Here is a 25,414-nt window from a genome sequence, read left to right as displayed (position 1 = left end):
GTTAATGTGGGCCTTTCAGTGAAGAGTGCTAATGCAGGCCCTTCAGCTTCTGTGGTTTGCCAACAGAAGAGAAAAAGTTTGCATAGCAACAATTCTGTCATCCTGTGAAGCAGTACAATTTATTGGGAGGGGGGCGGTTACTTGGTGTGTATGCTTCTGAAGGCAACTGGTTACACCAGAGCTTAGAAGTATTTAGGATTGCTACAGAAATACAAGGCAGGTGAACACTTACCCAACAAAGCTATTCCATGATTTTATTTCTACTTCATTTTCTAAGGAATTCTGGAATATATTTTTCATTTGGCAGCTGTGGGATAGGATGTGTGGATAAACAGAATAATCACTAGCTGAATGCATTTAACTTTCAGGCTATAAGGCAGGGGTGGCAAACCTTTCATGCACTAAGAGCCAAGAAACTTGAATGCACAGTACCAGAGTTTCACATTTCCAAGGGAGGGCAGAGGGAAGTATCCTCTTCCAACAGTTTCTCTCCCCTTCACTCTTCCCACCTCATCCTGTTCTCAGCAGTCTCTATCAGTCCCCCACTAGTGACTCTCAAACCTCCAAACCTGTCCCTTATCAGTCTCTCTCAATCACATCCTGTTCTCACTAGCCTCCCTCAATTCCCCCACCCTGTCCCCACCAGTCAGTCTTTCAATTCCATCCTAGTCCCACAATTTCTCAATCCTCCTACTAGTCTCTTTTTCAATTTCCCCACCAGCATCTATCTCAATCCTCCCATCCTGTGACTAGCATCTCCTTCTTGCTCTCCTTCATGCTCTGCCTAATGGCTGTCTCTCTTAATCCCATCAGCATCTCTCAATTCTCTATCCTGTTCCTACCAGTTTCTCTCTTGGCAGACCCAGAATAACATTTTCAGTATAGATCTGTACCCAAGCAAAATATTGCAATTGCAGCTCTCAATCCAATGAATCAATAGAAGAAAAAAAAAAAGTAAAACCTGAAACTTCTTGTCAACGTGAAAAACTATAAACAGGCTGCTATGAATCTGTACGCATAAGGCAGAACTACAATTGAGCGAGTGACTCTCCACCTCCAGGAAAAACGGGCGGGTTCTGGACTGATCTGTGGTACTACAAGAACGAAACGTAGTAGGTAAGAACCAATTTTCCTTTCCCTGTACGTACCCGGATCAGTCCAGATGCCTGGAATGTACCAAAGCTCCCTAAATGGGGTGGGACCTGGAGAGTCCCGCTTGCAGAACACTTTCACCAAAAGGAGGAGACCCAGAAGCCCCCAAATCCAGACGATAGAGTCGTGCAAAAGTATGTAAGGATTTCCAAGTTGCAGCTCTGCAAATCTCCTGAGGAGCTACCAGTTGCACCTCTGCCCAGGAGGTCGCCGGAGACCGTGTAGAACGAGCGCGTAAGCCCTCCGGAACCTGCCGCCCAGCAGTAATGTAAGTGGAACCAATAGCTTCCTTCAACCAGCGCGCTATAGTAGCCTTGGAAGCTTTAGAACCTCGGCTCGCGCCGCTCCACAAGACAAAAAGATGATCGGATCTCCTGAAATCATTAGTCACTTCAAGACAGCACAAAAGAGCTCAACAAACATCCAAATCGCTTGAGTTGCCTCGCAAGGGGAGCAAACGCCTCCAACTCCAGAAAGGCGGGAAGCTCCAGTCTGGTTCACATGAAACGCGGAAACGACCTTCGGTAAAAAGGAAGGCACCGTCCTCAATGAGACCCCTGTGTCTGAAATCTGGAGGAATGGATCCCAACAGGACAAAGCTTGTAATTCCGAAATTCGCCTAGCGGAACAAAGCGAAGGACTCTTTGAGAGTCAAGGACTCTTTGAGAGTCAAGTCCTTCAGCATCGCCCTCCACAAAGGCTCGAACGGTGCTGAACAAAGACCCTGGTGAACTAGATTCAGGTTCCAGAATGGACACACTTTCCGAACTGGAGGCCTCAAATTCTTCATTCCTTTGATTTTTTAAAATTTTTTTTTAAACTTTATGGAAAAATACACGGAGAGCTAAAAACCTGACTAAAAGAAACAGGTAGTCTCAGCCATAAGGGAACGAAAAAATCCCTGGAGAGCCTGCAGCTGCCTGGGTGGCCTCATGAGGAAGGGATCTGGACAACCAGATGTGCACCACACGGGTGCACCACACGGGCGCACAGACGGGCTCACAAAAGGGAACAACTCCGGTCCATCTGCCTCTACCGGACGGGGTAGGACCCACCAGGAATCCAAAGGAAAAAACAAAAACTCCCGGGGAGGAAGGCTCAAAAGAAAAAGCATTAGAGACAAAAAACCCGCAGAACTGCAGGTAGAGCACCCTGTGCCATCTACTAGAGACAGAGAAAATACTGAGGAACTGCAGGTGGCACTAGGCTTTATGTAGCAGGATCAGGCAAGTTTTTTGTTCTCTGTCTCCACCTGCTGGTACGGATGTATGAGCCCAGGCGTCTGGACTGATCTGGGTACGTTCAGGGAATCTCTCTTATGGACATTCATTGTAGATATCCTGAAAACCTGACTGGCTGCGGTCCTCCAGGACAGGTTTGGGAATCACTGCTCTTTTATCTGTCTGTCCTGTTTGTTCTTATCTCAATGACATGTTTTATACTGTAATTTACTTAGAACAGTTGGGTTGAATGAGGTGGAATAAAATAAAATCTGTTAAATAAATCAAACTTTTTCTAGCCCTTGCAACGTGACTTACCTAAATACAGACAAGGGAGGTGATTCTGCAATGCAATTTCTTGTGCACGTATGTGTTTTTTAACTGTGATCGGGTAATAGGATCCACCTTTAACCGTGGCATCATTTGCAACAATGAGGCATTCCACTCTGAAAAGCAAATAGTTTTTATTAATTAAAACAATATTTCACATTCACCACAGTGCCCCAAGGATGGCGGCTCACTGTCCTCATAACTGAAAACAAAACTGAACCATCCATGTGGCATGTAATATTTCAAAAGTACACATACACACCCTCTAGAAAATAAAAATGTATTTCTGCAGGGGATGGAGGAGGCAAAATGGCAACTGTGACAAGGTGCTGGTGAAGTGCTTCTCCAGCCAGCAACTGTTTCGTTTCCTTTTTTATTCTTACGTCCAGTTTGATTTTCTTCATTATGGCGAAGCAGCAGGGGAAATAGAAGTCTCAAGTTTTCAGCCAGAAGACTGATGGATAGGCAGGTTCTAAGGGACTCAGTCTTGAATTGAGCACCATTCCCCAGAGCTGAAAATATCCAGTGCCAGAACCCCCCCCCCCCCCATCACTGCACTGCACTACGCTACGCTGGAGCACTTGATGAAAGAGGAGGCGGTGCAGCAGCAGCGAGCTTCAGCGACTGCACGTTGGTGGGCACTGCGGGAAGCGCAGGCTTTGAGGCACCTTCAAGTTTCATCGGCTGAAGAAGCACTCAAGCCAGACAGGGAGGGTGGCAGCTTCATCTCAGTTTGAGTTCTATTGCCAGCCCCATGTCCTGATGCCAAGACCAGTTTTGCCCCTCTTGAATGCCGGGAGTCAGCAACAAAGAAAAACAGCACTTTGGAGGACGTCTGGAAAGTAGTTAATAGGACTAAGAGCTTACTGGTCGATTCTTTGTCTCAGTTATGTCTTTTTTTCCCCAAATCTATAGGCTCCAAACTGGAAGAACAAAAAAAAGAGAATTGGAGACTTTGAAGGGCAACTGGACAAGATAGGCTAATTGAGGGCCTATCTTCAAGGGGATGGGATGGCCCATATCCAAGTCTCCTTGGTATTTGCTCTCCAAATTGGAAGTCCTGAAAATGTAACTAGGGTTAAGAACTTGCATCTCCTTAATTTTCTTAAGGTCAAGCTATTATCCCCCCTAGAACCAAGAAATACCAGAGGCTAGTACTCAATCTCTAGTGAAGACATAGCTGGGACATCCAAAATAAAATTTTATTCCTTCAGGAGTGTGGAATGAGAAGGAGAAGGAGGAGGAATCTGGCACCAATCTTACTACTGATAGTTTGAACTTGTCAGCATATTTGGAATCTTCACAGGATGAGATATCGACTAGGGCAACCCTGCTAGTCTCCTTGAACCATGAGATGGGTAAGAATTTGGTTTTGTGGTTGTATTTCAAATATAAGGGTGATTCCTTTTATGGTCAACGTATGTTTCCAAATATGGTGAGATACAGACAGCTTAGGAGGAAGATTGTTCTTGAGAAGGCAGGTCAGGTGCTGGCTATGGGAGCTACGGGGGGGGGGGGGGGGCTTCTAAGTACCCTTGCAAATGCCTTCTTAGCCTTTCAAGGAAACAAAAGGAAAATTGGTTCTTACCTGATAATTTTCATTCTTGAAGTACCATGGATCAGTCCAGGCTGCTGGGTTATGCCTCCTTTCCAGCAGATGGAGACAGAGAAAAACTTGAAGGGCACCCTTTCTTAACACGGAGTGCCACCTGCGTCCCTTCAGTATCACAAATATCAAAGCAGAATCAAACAATATGATACCAATGGGTAGATCAAGCAAGGATAGAATTAACGGCAACTACAACTATATACACGAAGTAAGCTCTTCTGTCAAGGCTTCTAGAGCCTGTCGTAAATCCTGTGGACATCTGCAAATAAAAGAGTAATCGAGCAGACTCTCAAGCAAATAGACCCCCTCGATGGGTGGGCATATGGACTGATCCATGTTACTACAGGAATGAAAATTAGCAGGTAAGAACCAATTTTCCTTTCCCTGTATGTACCCGGATCAGTCCAGACTGCTGGGATGTACCAGAGCTTCCCTAAGTAGGGTGGGACCTGGAAAGTCCCGCTCATATGATCTTTCTGCCAAAAGTCCCAAACACTGGAGCTTGAACATCTAGACAATAATGTCTAGCAAAAGTGTGTAGCAACATCCAAGTTGCCGCGCTACAGGATTTCCTACGGCAAAACGAGCTGGCTCTCTGCCCAGGAAGCTGCTTGCAAGCAGAAGGAATGCACTTTGAGACTTTCTGGAACGGGTCACCCTCGGCAAATATAAGCGGAAGCGATCGCCTCTTTCAGCCACCGAGCAATTGTAGTCTTGGACGCTTTATGATCCTTGTTAGAACCACTCCAAGGTACAAAAAGATGATCTGAAACCCGAAAATCATTAGTGGCTTCAAGATACTTCAAGAGTACTCACTTAACATCAAGGCGTCTTAATTCCCTAGAGTGAGGAGCATCCCGATCTAAATCTGGAAAGGCCAGAAGTTCCACCGACTGGTTTATGCAGAAGGCAGAGACCACCTTTGGAAAGAAAAAAGGAATCGTTCGGAGCGAGACCCCAGCTTCGGAAAAACGGAGGAAAGGCTCCCGACAGGACAACGCTTGAAGTTCCAAAACCCGCCTAGTGGAACAGATTGCCACCAAGAAAACCGTTTTGAGAGTTAAATCTTTTAGGGTAGCCTGCTTGAGGGGTTCGAAAGGAGGCTCACACAACACCCGTAGCACCAGGTTGAGACTCCACGACGGACAAATGGAGGAATAAGGTGTTTTGCTCCCATCAGAAAACGAACCACATCGGGGTCAGAAGAGGTGCTCCCTCAATGCGACCTCTCAGGCAGCCCAAGGCCGCGACCTGAACCCATAAGGAGCTGAAGGATAACCCCTTGCTCAACCCTTTCTGTAGAGAAGCTAGGATCTGAGCCACCGAAGCACGACGAGGGGAGATCCCTATCTCGCAACACCAGGAGTCAAAGACTTTCCAGACCCAAACATAGGTAAGGGAGGTAGAGAGCTTTCTTGCCCAGAGATGGGTGGAACTGACCTCCTCCGTGTATCCTTTCTTCCTCAATCTTCTCCTCTCAAAAGCCATGCCGCTAGACAAAAGCGATCCACCTGATCGAAAAATACTGAACCCTGGCGCAGAAGGTTTGGAAGATGTCCGAGTCGAAGAGGACCATCCACAATCGGTTGACTAGACTTACAAATCATGGTCTCCGAGGCCACTCTGCCACGACGAGGATAACAGTCTCTGGGTGAACCTTTATCCTCCTGAGGACCTTGCCCACCAGAGGCCAAGGAGGAAACACGTAGAGCAGGATGTCGTGGGGCCAAGGGAGAACTAGGGCGTCTACTCCTTCCGACCCATGTTCTCGTCTGCGACTGAAGAAGCGTGGCGCCTTCACATTTTTCTGGGTTGCCACCAAGTCTAGTTGTGGGACACCCCAGTGTTGAGAGAGTAGTGACTTCGGCTCTTCGGATAGCTCCCACTCTCCGGGGTCTAGACGCTGACAACTTAGGAAATCCGCTCGCACGTTGTCGACTCCAGTTATGTGGGAGGCCCGCAGCCGAGCCAGATGGCGCTCCGCCCAGACCATCAATTTGTCCACCGCTGAGGCTACCTGACAGCTCTTCGTTCCCCCCAACAATTGATGTAGGCCACTGTCGCACTGTCGTACAGCACTCGCACTGCTCGATGGCGGACCCGGGGGAGGAACCTCTATAACGCTAAGCGTACCGCTCTCGTTTCCAGGCGATTGATGGACTATCTCGCTTGCTCTCGCGACCACTGGCCCTGAGCAGACTGAGATTGACACACTGCCCCCCAACCGGAGAGGCTGGCGACCGTGGTTACGATCACCCACTGAGGGATCTTGAGATCCATTCCTTGCTGTAGGTGGTTGAGGACCAGCCACCAAAGCAGGCTGGTTCTGGTAAACTCGGGGAGTGGCAAAGGGATATGGAACTCCTCTGAAATCTGTTTCCAGCGGGAAAGCAAAGCTCTTTGTAAAGGCTGCATAAGAGCAAAAGCCAAAGGTACCAAATCCAGAGTTGAAGCCATAGAACCAAGAACCTGCAGATAATCCCAGATGTTGGAAACTTGCAGGGACAAGAGATGTTGAACTCGAGCCACTAGCTTGAGGGCGTGCTCTCCCTGAGAAAAACTTTGCCAACCCAAGTATCGAAGCGCGCTCCCAAAAATTCCAGGACCTGGGAAGGTACCAGGTTGCTCTTGGTATAATTGACCACCCAGCTGAGGGAGCTGAGAAGAAGCAGCACTTTTTGAACCGCCAGCAGACAGTGTTCCTCCAATTTTGCCTGAATGAGCCAGTCATCCAGATAGGGGTGGACCAGAAGCCCCTCCCGCTGGAGGGCAGCCACCACCACAACCATCACCTTAGTGAAGGTACGGGGAGCGGTAGCCAAACCGAATGGGAAGACTGGAAACTGGTAATGGTTCCAGAGGATCATGAAGTGCAGGAACCGCTGATGATCCCTGCATATAGCAATATGAAGATATGCCTCTGATAAGTCCAGGGAAGCCAGGAATTCTCCGCTGCGCACCGCCACGATGACAGACCCCTGAGTCTCCATGCGAAAATACAAATCCTTGAGGGCTTTTTTGACATTCTTCAGGTCTAGAATTGGACAGAACGACCCTTCCTTTTTGGGGACCATGAAATAGATGGAGTAGTGGCCTGTCCCACACTTGTCCGGGGGAACAGGAAGGATGGCGCCAAGATCCTCGAGCCTGCGGAGGGTCTGACATACTATTTGCTTTTTCTCTGGGGAACCACAGGGAGAAACCAGGAAGCGGTTTCGCAGAAGACGAGAAAACTCTAAAGTGTAACCATATTCTATGATGCTTAGAACCCACTGATCCAACGTGATTTTGACTCATTCCTCATAAAAAGGGGAAAGCCGACCCCCTATCAAGGGAACCGAGGAGTGGGTCGGCGCTTTCTCACTGTGCGGACTTGGGGCCCGAAGATCCCTGAGAGAACCCATTCCAGGCGATCTGCGGCTGCGAAAGGAGCCCAAGACTGCGACCTTGCCGAAGGGTGTCTCTTACCAAAAGAAGAGGGCCTATTCTGACGCATATGGCACTGACCCCGAGAGCGAGAGGGAAAGAAATTCCGGGACCCTTGAGTCTGTCCTCTGGAAGCTTCTGCAGCTTATTTTCCCCAAGGACTTTAATTGTTCCAGAACTTCCCCAAATAAAAAAAAAAACTTACCCTTAAAAGGGAGCGACCCCAACTGGTACTTTGAAGAGGAGTCTGCTGACCATTGCGGAGCCAGAGCAGCCTCCTGGCCAAGACTGCTGATACCATGGTCTGGGAAGGGACCCGGAGAAGGTCATATAAGGCATCAGCGCTGTACGCCACCGTGGCCTCCAAAAAGCTTCACCTGCTCTGCTTCTGGGGGAGAAAGATCCATAGCACTGAGAAGTTGCTGAACCCACCTCAGGCTCGCACGTTGCATAAGGCTGCTACACACAGCTGCCCTGACCCCAAGTTCTGACACCTCAAAAATTCTCTTGAGATGGACCTCGAGCTTCTGGTCTTGTAGATCTTTAAGAGCCACTGCTCCCGTGACCGGTATAGTCGTCCTCTTGGTAACCGAAGCATCTACCTTCGGAACTTTAAGAAGGTCCAGGGAATCCTCCGGCAATGGATAGTTTGTCCATTGCCCGCCCCACTCTCAGGCCTGCCTCCGGTGTATCCCACTCTCACATCAACTGCAGCAGCATGGGATGATAGGAAAAAGTACGAGCCGGATCACGCAAGCCTGCCAGGACAGGATCCACCATGGAGTCATTCGGCACCTCCTGAGGGGGGCTAATTCCCAGCTCGGCTAGGACGTGTGATATCAGCGGGTCAAGCTCATCCCTCTGGAACAGGCGAAGCACCCGTGTATCATCCCCTTCAACTGGTAGGCTAGGGTGAGGATAGAGGACCTGGTCAGATCCTGGTCTGGCGGAACTGGGGGTCCTTGACCCTGGAGCTTACAAATCCTATTAACCTCCTGTGACTCAGACGACCTGAGAATCTTTGGAGGAGGGGGCTCTGTCGCCTGAACACGTGCACCGGGAATGGATACCTCATCCTGCTGAGTGAGACTGGCCAAATTGTGCTTTTAATGCACAAAACCTAAGTCGGTAAAAAAAAGGGTTTGAGGTGGTATAGCCCCCACGGGGGGAAGGGGGGGGGGGTCATCAAATCCTCCTGCGGGTCCTGCAAAGAATCCAAGGACCCTCAGGACTGAGATCGGAAGTAGAAAGCGTTGAGGGAAAATTCCCTCACCCCCGCTGCCTGCGTTGCTGCAAATAAGAGACTGCATCCAAGATGGCCGTCGTTCCCGCTGACTCCCAGGGGCACCCGACTGCACCGCCGAAGCACAGGATCTAGCCCCCGACATCCCTGCTGCCGTCGAGGCACCTCCCTGCCAGCACCTCGAGCAAAGGTTATCGTGGGAGAGCAGTGTTGCCGGCTCCCTACAGGCAGCACATCACTTCAGATGCGGCATGGTGGGGGTGGGGGGCGCAGAGTCGGCACAAAATGAAAAGAACTGCTGCCTCGGACACCCGGGAGGTAGACAGCGAGAAAGTAAATGCCGAGCCACGGCAAAAGCTTTTAACTAAAAAAAAAAGGCCTCTCTAAACAGTCTAACTTCAGTTAGTCAGCCAGAGTGACTCACTGCTCTCTTGATTAACAAATGTTGGTACCTAATCAAACCTTACCTCAACACCTTTCCAATGTGAGTAACTGAACTGAACTATTCAACCTTTTTACTTAGATATACACTGCTCCTAGCTTATTTCTAGCTTCTGGCTACTTTTTTTTTTTTAATACAAACACTCAGTTCTTCTTACTAGTTGCCTTACAGACTTTTAAAAATAAACACACAAACCACTGCTTACTAGCTGCCTTACCAATTGACCATTTAAAAATATAAACAGTCTAACTTGTTTATTCGCTGCCTTACTGACTATTAAAAGCACAAACACACAAACGCACTAAATAATATTCCCAAATAGTTAACTTTGTCTTGGGGCAATGTCCCAAGCAAAAACGTACTGATTCCTTTCAGCCACCAGCAAGATAATCCTCTCCTCCCAGTGGAACACTGTTGACCCTTCCCACTTGAAAAATTGTCTTTAAGATAAAAATGCTAATAATTAATTACTGTTCTGTTTGGGATGTGTAGGTATTGAGGGAATAGGGTCAGTTAGTAATTATCACAGCATGTTAGAATCTAGTAGTCTTAAGATGAGTTAAAAATGTTTTTCCTATTATGTGAGCTGGACATAATTTTATTACAAGGTGGTTTTAATTTTTGTTTATTGCCTGGTTAATTTGCTTATTGATATGATTGTGTTTTCTTATGATTTACTTTGGTAAATCTCTTATAATTTATAAATCAAAAAAATGATTTTTGCATCTTGCAAACATGATCATGCCTGGCCTGTCTACTTGATTGTTCATTATATAAATCAGCCTAGTAAAAAGTGTAAATAAATAATGCTAAACCTACTTACCACAGTACTCAAGATGCAGAGTTTGTTTCAGTAGAAGAATCTGCTTAATTCTAAATATTTTTCAGTAATATTCTTCCTTTATTACTCTATCAATGTAAAATGTAAATAAATAAATAAAAAATTCTGATGCAGTGAGCAAGTTCTACAGGAGCAGAATACATTAAATTAGAAGCCTACAGCATGTGACTGCTGCTTAAGCATCACTAAGAGCGAGATTCATTAAGGCTTTTCTTCCATTTTGTGTCTATGGGAAAAACCTTTAGTGAATCAGGTTCTAATCTAATTCTGTGATATTTTGTTTCAGCATACCTGTTAAGCCTTTCCTCAAGCTTGGTAAAAACTCTTGATTCTGTGTGAATATAGTGGTATGTTCCTAGTTACTGCTCTTCTTGTGAGTCAGCCTAGCTACCATTTTAGATTCACTGCCCCATGAAATCCTTCTTTTAAATAAATTTACCTAGAATGTTTCATGTTCTCAGTAATGTCTTTGGCCCACCCTGGGAGCTTACGCTATATTATTAATCATGGCACGTCTCTGTATGCACTAAAAAAGAAAACCTCACACCACCTTTTACTTCTGCCTGATTCTGACTAAAAAAAGGAAGGTAGTAAAGAACATTTGGATGAATTTCCATTTTCTTCCAGTAAAGATTATAACAAGATATGCTCATATTCTTCCCCTTATAAAAAAAATTAAATGGTCAAATTTCAGAGGGTGTAAAACAAAATCAATGTCCAGACTGGCAGCTGAATCATCAGCCAAAAATCATTCACTACAGAAGTTTAGTCTGCAGATTTAGCCATACTCTTACCCAGAGACGCGTCCAATGCCTGAGATGATACCACCTGCTGGTACCTCTTCGTTACCATACAACTGGTAACCTGCAAACTGGGAAAACTCCAAGAAAGGTGAGCTGAAGTAAAAAAATATATATATAATATAATAAGAAAACACAACACTAAAATAAGTAAATAAATAGATAAACACTTTTTATGCTGTGCATTTTGCTTATTAGAAAAATCCTGCTAACTAAACCATTTTCTCTAAGCCTAACACGGTCATCTTCAATGAATGTAAACTTACATTTATAAGGCAATCTTTCTCTGGTCCTCGAAAAAGTAAAATTGGTTCTTACCAGCTAATTTTCGTTCCTGTAGTACTACAGATCAGTCCTGGGTTTTGCCTCCCCTCCAGCAGATGGAGACATTTCCTCCTTCCTAAGGGCTCGAAAGACCTCTACCTCCTTGGCATACGTCAGGGTCTGGAAGGTTTTTGAGTCCTGGTGCATTGAGAGCAGTGTGGATCCTCGGAGACCATCAGTCAAACAAGTTCTAACCTTTTTGCAAAAGGGACCCACGAAAGGCCTTTCCTGAAGCTTCAGGTTTTGACTTTGGAATGCTTGCTAGGCAAGGTCTGTGGGTTCACTCTGGTAGTGCATCCTGATGTGATGAGTTTCCTTCAAGGAGTCAAACATTTGCAACCTCCCCATTTGTAAGTCTTGTCCTTCTTGGAGTCTCAACCTCGTCCTCAGGAGTTTGTGCGCTGCACCTTTTGAGCCCCTAAAGAAGATTTCAGTTAAAGATATCACTTTGAAGGTGGTTTTCCTGGTAGCTATTTGCTCTGCCAGGCGAGTATCGGAGCTGCAAGCTCTCTCCTGCAAGGATCCTTTTGTAAAGATTCTGGCGTATCTTTACGAACGGTTCCCTCCTTTTTACCGAAGATGGTGTTGGAGTTTCACTTAAATCAGTCTGTGGAGCTCCCAGCTTTTTCAACTTTGGAGGCTGGCTCACCACATGCCAAGGAATTACGCCGTTTGGAAGTCAGGAGAGCTTTGTTACAATACCTGGAGGTCACTAACAGCTTTATTTTATTTATTTATTTTTATTTGCTTTAGGTTATTGGAACACCTGTTCATACATTGGAGTGGTGTCAAGAAGGGACAGAAAGCTTCAAAGGCCACGACTGCACGGTCGTTGAAGGAAACGGTTGGTTCCGCTTACATCTGTTCTGGTCGTCCTGTCCCAGAGGGATTAAGGGACCATTCTAACTGTTCTCAGGCAGCCTCCTGGGCAGAATGTCAGCTCGTTTCGCCACAGGAGATTTGTAGAACGGCTACCTGGAAGTCATTGCATACCTTTACCAGACACTACCGATTGGATGTTCACTCATCGGATGTTGGTAATTTCGGTGAAAGTGTCATTCGAGCGAGACTCTCGCAGTCCCATCCCAGTTAGGGAATCTTTGGTACATCCCAGGAGTCTGGACTGATCTGGGTACGTACAGGGAAAGGAAAATTGGTTCTTACCTGCCAATATTCGTTCCTGTAGTACCACAGATCAGTCCAGAGTCCTGCCCAAAGGAGGGGAAAAGCATGTGGAGAGAGAGTCCTCTCGATCTGGTTATTTTTCTCAGGGGCGTATTTCTGAAGAATGATACTGGCTGCCTCTGATCATTCTTTTTATAATTTTTTTTACAATTTCTATCGTTACCCTGCTCATTCTGGCTAAAGTTTAGAGTAGGGTTTGGTTCACAGTTTCTAATCTTTGCTTGGGTACTGATTAATACTGAGGAGATGCAGGTGGCACACCGGGTTTAGAGGCGGTGCCTGCAAAACTCTCTCTGTCTCCATCTGCTGGAGGGGAGGCAAAACCCAGGAGCCTGGACTGATCTGGGTACGTGCAGGGAATATGTATTTTTTGATGGACAATGTTCAAATTGTCTACTCCACATGTAAAGCCTGCAGGTACGTTTTACCTAATTTCCAAAGGGAAAGTATACACACGCTTTCCCTCTGAAAACTGTTGTGAGTATAAAATAAATGCAGTCATTTTTTTAAACCTTTTTGTGCAGGTAAGAGTTTTTAATAAAAATAATTTGCATAGATCTGACAATACAATCTGCATATGTTACCCTCCAATCCTGCCCAAAACACCCCACCCCTCCCAGGAACACCTCCCATCACTCCTGCGAAAAGCACACGTTGTGAAACCTGCACCTTCCTTTCAGCTACTTCGAAGGGGACAATTTTCAGACAGGCCTACTCAATTCTGGCCAACAGCCTGAAAAATTTGCCCTTAAAAAAAAAAGAACTGGCTATATTAGCAGCAATGCTACTCTGCATCTGAGCCATCACCACAAGCAAAAAGAGACCTTGGCTCCTGCCACAAACTCCCGACTTATGCCAGGATTCAGAGCTTAACCTGTCAGGCACAGGTTAAGCTTGCAATATCAGATACTACCACTCAATTATGGCAATGGCTGATTTATTTAGATCTGTTTCTTTTTGATTTTCTGCCTTTAATTCAAACCTCAAGGCAGATTAAAACCAAAATTTCACATTTGTTCTAAGTCAGTGGTACTCAAATCCTGTTCTCAAAAACCCTCAACAAGTACAAAGCTGTGCCTGCAGAATGGAGGGGGTAACTAATTAAGCAAATTAAGACAATTATCAGAGTAAATGTATTTCATGAACAGTCAATGTGGATATCCTGAAAAGCAGAGCAGACCAAATTTGGGAGCTACCTTTGTAAACCATAACCTTACTGGCTAATCTGGTTGTCTTGTGGGAGATGGTTACACCTCTGTTTAAATCCCAGTGCTAAAATGCACAAGAAAAAGTAGGGGTTGCCACCTTCCACATTACAACAGCAGTAGCTACAGGGCTGGCATTAATGGTCGAGTCATGCGCAATGCCAGTGGAGGCAGTCACCCATCCCTCAGCCTCCTCTGTACCTTCCCTCATACATACAAGTCCACGTGACCTAGTTTGATATATCAATTTTAGAAGATTATACACAACTGTTTAAAAATGTTTTGCCCCAGTTCTTGTAGAAAAGAATTGGTTTCTGCCTGTCAATACAACATGAAAGCACAGCCCTGAAGAGCAGATACAAACCCTGGATCTAGGAGTCTGTCAATCCGTTCTCTGGGTAACAGTTTTCCTCTTGCTGTATGAAGTTTTCTTGCCTTTTCCCCTCCTCCTGGTGACACATGATCATTAGTTAAAATAGCATCTGTTAGAACAGTTCACAAATGAATAAATTAGCTTTTGGCAGACTGCAGACAGTAACAGAAGGACAGAGGTAAACTATAAAAATTGCTCTTCAAAACCAAGAGGGCCCCTTAAAATGAAGGTATGTAACTGTTTACAGTACCTACCTAATCTGATTTTATCAGCCCTTTCTTTCAGCTCATCTACAAGTGCCTTCATCCGATCATAGTTTTCCTAGGGGAAAATGCATTGAACCATTACTGCAACCACATAAACGCATTAGCAAAGATGGACACAATAAAACCAGAACACAGTTAAAAAGACATTGTTCCATTTAAAGACTTTTGTGGATGGCATTTCAGAACCTTTAATGAAATCAGTGCAAGATATCTCAAAACCCCCATCAAGTGGACACATTGCCTGTCCACTCCTCTAGTTTCAGAAGGACCAACATCTCCTTCGTGAACTTCCAGCAGCCAAGGGACAGCTTTTCCCCTGAACTCCTCTAAAATCTTCTGAATGTATTGTCTGCCAAGATCAGGGCCAGAGGAAACAGGTTGCAAGAGAAAACATAAGTAGGCCTTTTTTTCAGACTGGAGGAGTAGCCTAGTGGTTAGAGTAGCGTACAAACTGGGGAGACTAGGGTTCAAGTCCCACTGTTGCTCCTTGTGACCTAGGGCAAGTCACTTTATCCTCCATTGCCTCACGTACAAACTTAAGGGTCGATGCAATATTTATGCGCTGAACAGTCGGTGCCCGTTTTCCTAAGGGGGCGCCATGCAATATTTAAATTAGGGGTCGCCCCAGAGCTTCCTTGATAACAGGAGCCCGCAAGCATCAGCCATCCACTAGTTAGGAAAACAGACGCCGAATTTATTGGCATCAATTTCCCTAAATGGCGTGCAGCCAGGGGTTCAGGAGACGGACGCTTGTCAACTGAGCTTCCATTTCCTGCACCCAACTGCAGGCACATTTTTTTTTTAATTTGTTCCTCCTACTTAATATCGCAACAATATTAAGTAGGAAGCTGTACAGAAAAGCAGTTCTCTGCTTTTTTGTACTACTTTTAGGAGCACTCAGCAATTAACGCCTGCTCTGAGCAGGCATCTTAGATGCACATATTTTTTTTTTTGCATTGGGAGTGAATAACTAATATCCTCATTCACATGCATTTGCATGTGATGAGCGCTATTAGTTTCACTCTGCATTGGATGCGCTTTGTGAAGGCGCTAATCCCCTTATTGCATAAGGGGGATTAGGTAGTGCCTATACAACCTGCATCCAACTGCAGGTTATACAGTGTGCTCAACCCCCTAGAGTAGACTGTAAGCCCTTCGGGGACAGGGAAATACCTACAGTACCTGAATGTAACCTGAATGCAACTGTAAAATGACTGAAAAAATACTGTAGGTTGTTAGCATCTTCTGTACACAGTCAAGCAACCATGAGACCACAATCAACAGCAGGAAGACTTGAACCATGCCCGACAATTTCACTGCGTGCTCCAACCGCGATGAGATTACAAATGAATACTATTTGCTATAAGTGCAAAAATGCATGTTTCAGGGATCCTAAACTTTTTCTATCAGTAACACTACAGGAAGACTTTGGGGGTGTACATTACAGAACTCAAACAATTGGGCCCTAGAAGCCACTCCCAACACCACATGCAGGATGTACATCAAACTTCTTGAATGGCTAGTCTGTCATGTCTTGCTGCCTACTTTTTAAATAAAATTATACATTTACAAAGTTGTTGTGTTTGTTTTTTCATTTTAACAGTCATCAATTGGACCCCAGTCTCTAAGAAGTCCTGCAAAAAAAGAATAAAGCTGGACAGTTTAGTTTATTAAAGTTTATGGATCAACAGTTGTACAAGACCCTGGGCAATTTACAACAACAAAATACACAATTAAAACAGATTAGACACAAAATTAATTGAAACAAAACTGCTTTCAGAAAACTGATCATACCAGCTTAAATGTAGCCATTAAGGACACCCTAGTCATAGAAAAGCCAGGCTGAAAAAAACAAGTCTTCAGATTAGCTTTAAAGGTCTTAGTATGTCTCTAGCCTCAGCTCTGGAGGTAGAGAGTTCGAAAACCGTGGAGTTGAAATGGAGAAAGTTTTCTCTCTTGTCTTGTGAAGCCAAGCCAGTTTATGTGAGGGTACACCTCAAGCAGGCCTATATTCTGTGATCTCAGGATACGAGTAGGAGTGTAGATCTTCAAACAGGGCATTAGTCCATGGAAAGGAGTTAATTTGAAGCAGGTTGTTCAGCATCAGAGAGATTTTATAATTTATCCTCCACTGAATTGGAAGCCAGTGCAAGTCAAAAAGAAGTGGTGAAATATGCTCACGTATGCACGTGCCCGAGATCAACCTTGCAGCTGCATTTTGCAAAAGCTGGCATGCTTTCAAGGCCTCAGCTGGAAGGCCCAAATATACCATATTACAGTAGTCAAGAGAGGGCAAAATTAAGGCTTGAACAACTGAACGAAAGTCACCAGTATTAAGCAAAGATTTTCAGTCACGAAGTAAATGCAGCTTAAAGAAGCCAGGTTTAATAGTTACCTTAATTTGACATTGAAAACACAGTCCGGAGTACAACCAGACCCTTAGGCTCTTTGCCTGATGCGAAATTGGCAAGGGCACATTATTACACAACAACGTGGCAGGAATATCAGATGTAAGAGTGTGCTGCAATTCCAAAAGATCTGTTTTTGAGACATTTAAGGACAATTTATTGAGCGTCAACCAAGATTTTATCATTGAAATATAAAGAGATAGTACCTTCAGGATGTCTTCCCAGGAAGATTAAAATAAAACTGGTTGTCATCAGTGTAAATACGATATTCCACACCACAGACAGAGCAGTGGTGGCATTATTAAAGACTTGTTATATATGATACTATTCAGTTCTGGGACTAAAAGCAATAAACCCTAAAAAGTGTTTTAATACTGAACTCATATGTTAGCTCAAATCCACTGTGATTCTAGATTTTAGTTCACAACTGTGGTAAAATAAAAAAAAGTTGCTGGAGCATCCTCTGCCTTAGACATTCCCAGTCAATACAGATCTACACTGAATTCAAAAAGTAAGCTAAAGAAACGTCACTGCTACATGAAATGGAAAAAAGTCCAGAAATGCAGTTATATAAACCCCTTCGGCCATCATTAAACACTATTTAATGTTATTACATCACAACATTTTTTTCCTATGACATTATCTTAAGAACATAAGAAATTGCCATGCTGGGTCAGACCAAGGGTCCATCAAGACCAGCATCCTGTTTCCAACAGAGGCCAAACCAGGCCTCAAGAACCTGACAATTACCAAACACTAAGATCCCATGCTACTGATGCAATTAATAGCAGTGGCAATTCCCTAAGTAAACTTGATTAATAGCCATTAATGGACTTCTTCTCCAAGAACTTGTCCAAACCTTTTTTGAAACCAGCTACACTAACTGCACTAACCACATCTTCTGGCAACAAATTCCAGAGCTTTATTGTGCGTTGAGTGAAAAAGAATTTTCTCCGATTAGTTTTAAATGTGTTACTTGCTAACTTCATGGAATGCCCCCTAGTCCTTCTATTATTCGAAAGTATAAATAACCGAGTCACATCTACTCGTTCAAGACCTCTCATGATCTTAAAGACCTCTATCATAACCCCCCTCAGCCATCTCTTCTCCAAGCTGAACAGCCCTAACCACCCTCTCTCATAGGGAAGCTGTTCCATCCCCTTTATCATTTTGGTTGCCCTTCTCTGTACCTTCTCCATCGCAACTATATCTTTGAGATACGGCAACCAGAATTGTACACAGTATTCAAGGTGCGGGCTCACCATGGAGCAATATAGAGGCATTATGACATTTTCCGTTTTATTAACCATTCCCTTCCTAATAATTCCTAACATTCTGTTTGCTTTTTTGACTGCTGCAGAACACTGAGCTGATGATTTTAAAGTATTATCCACTATGATGCCTAGATCTTTTTCCTCTGTGGTAGCTCCTAACATGGAACCTAACATCGTGTAACTACAGCAAGGGTTATTTTTCCCTATATGCAACACCTTGCACTTGTCCACATTAAATTTCATCTGCCATTTGTATACCCAATCTTCCAGTTTTGCAAGGTCCTCCTGTAATGTATCACAACCCGCTTGTGATTTAACTACTCTGAATAATTTTGTATCATCCGCAAATTTGATAATCTCACTTGTCGTATTCCTTTCCAGATCATTTATATATATATTGAAAAGCATCAGTCCAAGTACAGAGTCCTGAGGCACTCCACTGTTTACCCTTTTCCACTGAGAAAATTGACCATTTAATCCTACTCTCTTTTACCTATCTTTTAACCAGTTTGTAATCCACAAAAGGACATCGCCTCCTATCCCATGACTTTTTAGTTTTCTTAGAAGCCTCTCATGAGGGACTTTGTCAAACGCCTTCTGAAAATCCAAATGCACTACATCTACCGGTTCACCTTTATCCACATGTTTATTAACCCCTTCAAAAAATGAAGCAGATTTGTTAGGCAAGACTTCCCTTGGGTAAATCCATGTTGACTGTGTCCCATTAAACCATGTCTTTCTATATGCTCTACGATTTTGATCTTGAGAATAGTTTCCACTATTTTTCCCGGCACTGAAGTCAGGCTCACTGGTCTATAGTTACCTGGATCGCCCCTGGAACCCTTTTTATATATTGGGGTTACATTGGCTACCCTCCAGTCTTCAGGTACAATGGATGATTTTAATGATAGGTTACAAATTTTAACTAATACATCAGAAATTTCATTTTTTAGTTCCTTGAGTACCCTAGGATGCATACCATCTGGTCCAGGTGATTTGCTACTCTTTAGTTTGTCAATCTGGCCTACTACATCTTCCAGGTTCACAGTGATTTCGTTCAGTTCATCTGACTCATCACCCCTGAAATCCATCTCTGGAACTGGTATCGCCCCAACAGCCTCATTAGTAAACACAGAAGCAAAGAATTCATTTAGTCTTTCTGCAATGGCCTTATCTTCCCTAACAGCCCCTTTAACCCCTCCATCATCTAATGGTACAACCGACTCCCTCATAGGTTTCTTGCTTCGGATGTATTTAAAAGAGTTTTTATTATGAGTTTTTGCCTCTATGGCTAACTTTTCAAATTCTCTCTTCACCTGTCTTATCAATGTTTTACACTTAGTTTGACAATGATTATGTTTTATCCTATTTTCTTCAGATGGATCCTTCTTCCAATTTTTGAAGGATGTTTTTTTAGCTAAAATAGCCTCTTTCACCTCACCTTTTAACCATGCTGGTAATCGTTTTGCCTTCCTTCCACTTTTCTTAATATGTGGAATACATATGGACTGCGCCTCTAGGATTGTATTTTTAAACAATGTCCATGCCTGTTGAACACTTTTAACCTTTGCAGCTGCACCTTTCAGGTTTTTTTCTAACTATTTTCCTAACCCCCACTTTCCACCCCTAGTACCTCCACGCCACATGACAGTCTACAACGTCAACTGTATAATATATTTATAATTTACCTTCAAGTCCACTTTTACCATTCTGTACCCTCCCAGACCTTACCATGTAACCTGCTCCCAAATATGACCGTGTACATAGTTTGTTTATTCTTTATATTTAGATTTACATACTTATGCTTTCTCCAACACTTATATACTCTCTACATACTATGTTGTGATCCCTCTTTACCATACCATGTAACCTAAATCGTTCCATGTATTTTCTCTATCGTTTTGTATGTTACTTGTAAACCAATACGATGTGCAAACGGCTATCGGTATATAAAAACCTTTAAATAATAATAATAATAATTTTATCAAAGCTTCCCTTTTGAAAGTTTAGTGTTAGAGCTGCAGATTTACTTATTGTCCCCCTTCCAGTAATTAGTTTAAATTTGATCATGTTATGATCACTGTTGCCTAGTGGCCCCACCACCGTTACCTCTCTCACCAAAACCTGCGTTCCACTAAGAATTAAATCTAAAATAACTTCCTCTCTTGTTGGTTCCTGAACCAATTGCTCCATGAAGCAATCATTTATTACATCCAGGAACTTTATGTCTCTAGCAAGTCCTGATGTTACATTTACCCAGTCATTGGGGTAATTGAAATCTCCCATTATTATTGCACTGCCAAATCGGTTAGCTTCCCTGATTTCTCTTAGCATTTCATCATCTGTCTGACCATTTTGTCCAGGTGGACGGTAGTATACTCCTATCACTATACTCTTACCCAACACACATGGGATTTCTACCCATATAGATTCTACTGAGCATTTAGTCTCTTCTATGATCTTTATCCTGTTGGACTCTATACCCTCCTGGACATAAAGTGCCACACCCCCGCCAAGTTGATCCTCCCTATCATTGCGATATAATTTGTACCCCGATATAGCACTGTCCCATTGGTTATCCTCCTTCCACCAAGTCTCTGTGATGCCAATTAAGTCAATCTCATCATTTGCTGCTATACACTCTAACTCTCCCATATTACTTCTTAGACTTCTGGCATTGGCATACAGACATTTTCAAAGTGTGTTTTTTGTTTGTTTTAACAATCTGCTTTTCAGTTGTTAGAGATAATTTGGAAATCATTAGCATCGGTGATTTTTTACATATAAGCACATGGACTATGTTTGCTTTTAATGGAACCTCTCTGTTGGGATGCCCTAATTCTCCTGTTTCATTAGTATCCTTCAAGGATACATTTCTCCGAACCATGCACTGCTGAGTGACTGTCGGCTTTCCCCCTTGTTCTAGTTTAAAAGCTGCTCTATCTCCCTTTTGAAAGTTAATGCCAGCAGTTTGGCTCCACTCTGGTTAAGGTGGAGCCCATCCTTTTGGAAAAGTCTCCCCTTTCCCCAAAAGTTTCCAAAGTTCCTTACAAAGCTGAATCCCTCTTCCCTGCACCATTGTCTCATCCTCGCATTGAATGGAGCTCTGCCTGCCTCTGGGGTCCTGCACATGGAACAGGAAGCATTTCAGAGAATGCCACCCTGGAAGTTCTGGATTTCAGCTTCCTACCTAAAATCCTAAATTTGGCTTCCAGAACCTCTCTCCCACATCTTCCTATGTCGGTGCCCACATGTACCACGACAGCCGGCTCCTCCCCAGCACTATCTATAATCCTATCTAGGTGACGCGTGAGGCCTGCCACCTTCGTACCAGGCAGGCAAGTTACCAGGCGGTCTTCACGTCCACCAGCCACCCTGCTATCTACATTTCTAATAATCGAATCACCAACTATGATGGCCAGCCTAACCCTTCCCTCCTGGGCAGTAGCCCTGGGAGACTTGTCCTCAGTGCGAGAGGACAATACATCACCTGAGAGCAGGATCACTTCCTGCTACAGTGCGAGAGGACAATACATCACCTGATGTTCTCCTACTGGGAGACCTTTCTGATCCAAGGCAGCACCGGGGCTGCCAGACTGGATTTGGGACTTGGCTACTATGTCCCTGAAGGTCTCATCTATATACCTCTCTGTCTGCCTCAGCTCCTCCAAGTCTGCTACGCTAGCCTCCAGAGATCGGACTCGTTCCCTGAGAGCCAGGAGCTCTTTGCACCGAGATTTTATAATTATGTGAAACACAGACCGGACATTTTTTCTAGAACATATGCCTTGGTCTGGTTGCAGTGCTGTGCAGCACCATGAAGACGACCTGGGATCGATTCCCGATTCAGGTCTTCTGCTCCTTGGGTCAAATGCCGAGGCAGCGCTCACAGCTCCAGGGGGGTCTCAGTCATCGTACAATGGTGGCACTTAAACGGCCGGATTCAGGGCCATGAATTACACGGTTCCAGAGGGAACCCATGTGTACGGCCTCTGGCCGCCAGTGTCATGGCTGAGCTGGGTCTTCTTTTCCCTCTTTACTCTCCTCTGCCTCCCTCAGGTACACTTTAGAATCTTCTGATATTTTCTAATTTTAAATGGAAATAGAGGAATATTTAACCTAAAGGTAAATCTGAATAAATCACTCACAGAGCATGGAGGGGGGGCTCCATCTCTATTCTAAACATTAAGTCAATAATTAAAAGGTGTATGCAGATCGTAAAAAGCAAAAGCCACAGAGGAAAGAACAAGTCTAAAGGATGCATTCCTCTGGGCTGTGAATATGGGGCAGTGGCAGCCAACATACACATCTTCTCTTCTGGGGCAATTTACAAATGGAATACATAAATAAAATAAATCCATCCTCTGGTGTGCCTGCTGAATATGTGGTCACACAGACAGGCATGATCTACCCATTAGGCTGTCACTTTTTTTACTTTGTAGAGGAATGCCTTAAAAAAAAACAGAGCTTCAAATGTCAAAAACGTGTTTAATTACAGTAATCTCTGTACAGATTAAAACTTTAAAAAAAAAATCTTAAGGCATTTTGTAGGAGACCTGGGTAACAAAAATACTTAAAAACAAAGATGTAAACTTTGTATTTGGTATTGAAATAACCGCATTAATACTATCTAATACAAAGCTTTCCAAACTGTGTGTCGGGACACGTTAGTGTGTCGCCTGCAGTGTGCAGGTGTGTTGCGCAAGCCCGGTCCACATAGCCGCTCCCCTCCAGCGATTCACTTTTTTTTTTTTTTCAGTTTGTGGGTTGCTTAGTATTAGGTGATTTTTGCTGTCAGTCGCGGTTTTTTTGGGCTTGTTGGATGGGACTTGAGCCCAGCTGTCCCTGTCATTGGCTGCTGCTGCTGCCGATGAGGCCTGGCCACCTGGAGTACTGTCTCAAGCAAATGTCTGGTGATCATGGAAGGTGTTATGCAGCACGGCAGGCTTGAACCCTGAAGGGAGTGAAGCACTTAACTGGCAGCAAACAAAAAGAAGAGGTACATGAGCGTGCGGGCCAGACATGTGCTTGTGGGGGGGGGGGGGGGGGGGGGGGGTGAGTGTGTGGAGGACAGACTTGTGCTTGGGCTTGTTTTTTTGGAAAATAGCGCTTGTATTTTCATGAAACACTGGCAACAATCAAAAGGAAGAGGTACATGAGTGTGGGGGCCAGACATCTGCTAGGGGGGGGGGGGGGAGATATGAGTGTGTGGGGGCCAGGCATGTGCTTGGGGGAGACAGAGATGAGTGTGTGGGGGACAGACATGTGCTGGGGGGGAGAGAGGAGTGTAGGTGGGACAGATGTGCTGGGGGGGAAAGAGATGAGTGTGTGGGGGACAGACATGTGCTGGGGGGAGAGAGGAGTGTATGAGGGACAGACATGTGCTGGGGGAGAGAGGAGTGTGTGGGGGACAGACATGTGCTGGGGGGGAGAGAGGAGTGTATGGGGGACAGACATGTGCTGGGGGGGGGAGAGAGGAGTGTATGGGGGACAGACATGTGCTGGGGGGGAGAGAGGAGTGTATGGGGGACAGCCGTGCTGGGGAGAGAGAGATGAGTGTGTGGGGGACAGACATGTGCTTGGGGGGGAGAGAGATGAGTGTGTGGGGGACAGACATATGCTGGGGGGAGAGAGATGAGTGTATGGGGGCAGACATGTGCTGGGGGAGAGAGGAGTGTGTGGGGGACAGTATTGTGCTGGGGAGAGAAGAGTGTAGATGGGACAGATGTGCTGGGGGGGAGAGAGATGAGTGTGTGGGGACAGACAATTTGTTTTATTATTGTTACTCATAAATTATAACTAACATTAATCTTGGAAAATTATATATTTTTAATATAAATGAAAAGTTTTCATGAGATAGGTTGTGTCGTGAAACATTTTATTTATGTATATTTTTAAGGAAACATAAATTGTCAAAATACGTTTCGTTCGTTTAACTTTAACCTCTGGTTTGCTAGTAGACTGAATTACTGTGTCATGAAATTATGTTTGTTTAAAAAGTGTGTCAGCAACATGAAAAGTTTGGAAAGCTCTGATCTAATACATGATGTATTTTCTCGTGGTTTAGGTCCATTCAAGGGCAATCCCGAATAAAGGGTGTCCAAGGGCAATTCAAACAACTTCACGGCCAAATCGCTTAAGAGAACTATTCTCCCCTCTACGTAAATAAAGCCTTCCTGCCAGACACGCCTGAATGGCAGCCTTCACCTGACAAGGCTATATTGTAAATTAGGGAAACTGTCGAGAATATTTATTTTTGTACTCTATGGCACACTTTACAAAATGATATTGTATTATCACTCGTGTCAGTTTAATGTTGATTCTTGCTTTTTCTGCTTGCAATAATCTTTCATTTTTCACAAACATATCCGATTTTGGACGAGACAGAGATGTTGATCCTGTTTCCGCTTTACAGAGTGCCACATATTTTATATATATATATATATATATATATATATATATATATATATATATATATATATATATATATATATATTTTAACAGCAACTACCGGACAGCCAAACCATGACATGAATTTCAAGGTGCTAGTGGTCTGGGAACAGACTTCGGCTCTGGCGATTTCATTTTCCTTTTAGTTTTAACCAATCCTTTGCATCTGTTTTCATTATCCACGTAAGAAAAATATATCCTAACTAAAGATCGCGGGGATGAGTGGGGGGTAAGAAACCTGCGCGCCCGAGCCTGGGATCGACCCAGGGAGCTGGAGGGCCCAGCACGGAGGCCACGGCCGCTCCGATCCAGCCTACCTGATAGAGCGAGGAGTCGAGGTCAGGCTGCGAACCCACCGTGGCCACCTTGTCTGCATGGTAGAGGCGCTGCGGCCGGGCCCCCACCGGGCGGCACAGGAGCCGCAAGGTGGGCAGCAGCGGGAGGAGCCGCATGTCTACTCCAGGACTGAGTCGGGGAATCTGCCGCTCTAGCCCCACCCCTCACCCCTCCTACCACTGGAGACGCGCGAGCACCGAACGAGAGCTTGGGCCCGTGCCGCTGTAGCTCCACCCCTCGCTCCTCCTACTACTGGGGACCAGCCAGCACCGAACGAGAGCTTGGGCCTGTGCCGCTCTAACTCCACACCCACCTCCCCTACCAATGGGAAGCCGCGAGCACGGCACGAGAATTTGGGTGCGTGCCAAGTCTGGGACGCCCTCTTCCGTGTCATTTGCACAGCAAGACCGGTTGTGCTGTAGTTTGTCATTCTAAAACATTTTGAAATTGATTTTATTGGATGCATTGTGCTTTTATTTTAAAGTTGCATATTGATTGAAGTTTATGATTGTTTTAACTTTTGTACTACC

At 44.6% G+C, this 25,414-nt stretch overlaps 1 protein-coding gene across 2 annotated transcripts in view; it reads right to left on the bottom strand.

Moving 5' to 3' along the window:
- Positions 1-25,059, bottom strand: part of MCCC2 (methylcrotonoyl-CoA carboxylase 2) — a 137,684-nt gene extending 112,625 nt beyond the window's left edge. The window contains exons 1-5 of one of the 2 annotated variants that reach the window (XM_029574605.1): positions 24,866-25,059; positions 14,405-14,471; positions 14,142-14,226; positions 11,058-11,159; positions 2,691-2,818 (exon numbers count right to left, since the gene is read on the bottom strand). In XM_029574605.1, coding sequence (XP_029430465.1) covers positions 2,691-2,818; positions 11,058-11,159; positions 14,142-14,226; positions 14,405-14,471; positions 24,866-25,000 — 517 coding nt within the window. In that variant the 5' untranslated portion in view covers positions 25,001-25,059. The remainder of the gene's footprint in view (positions 1-2,690; positions 2,819-11,057; positions 11,160-14,141; positions 14,227-14,404; positions 14,472-24,865) is intronic. The other variant, XM_029574594.1, reaches the window with a different exon arrangement.
- Between the last annotated feature and the right edge of the window lie 355 nt (positions 25,060-25,414).

This window comes from Rhinatrema bivittatum, chromosome 1 (genome assembly GCF_901001135.1).
Source record: "Rhinatrema bivittatum chromosome 1, aRhiBiv1.1, whole genome shotgun sequence".
In the NCBI taxonomy this organism is placed as follows: Eukaryota; Metazoa; Chordata; class Amphibia; order Gymnophiona; family Rhinatrematidae; genus Rhinatrema; species Rhinatrema bivittatum.
This window is presented reverse-complemented; position numbering and strand designations above follow the sequence as displayed.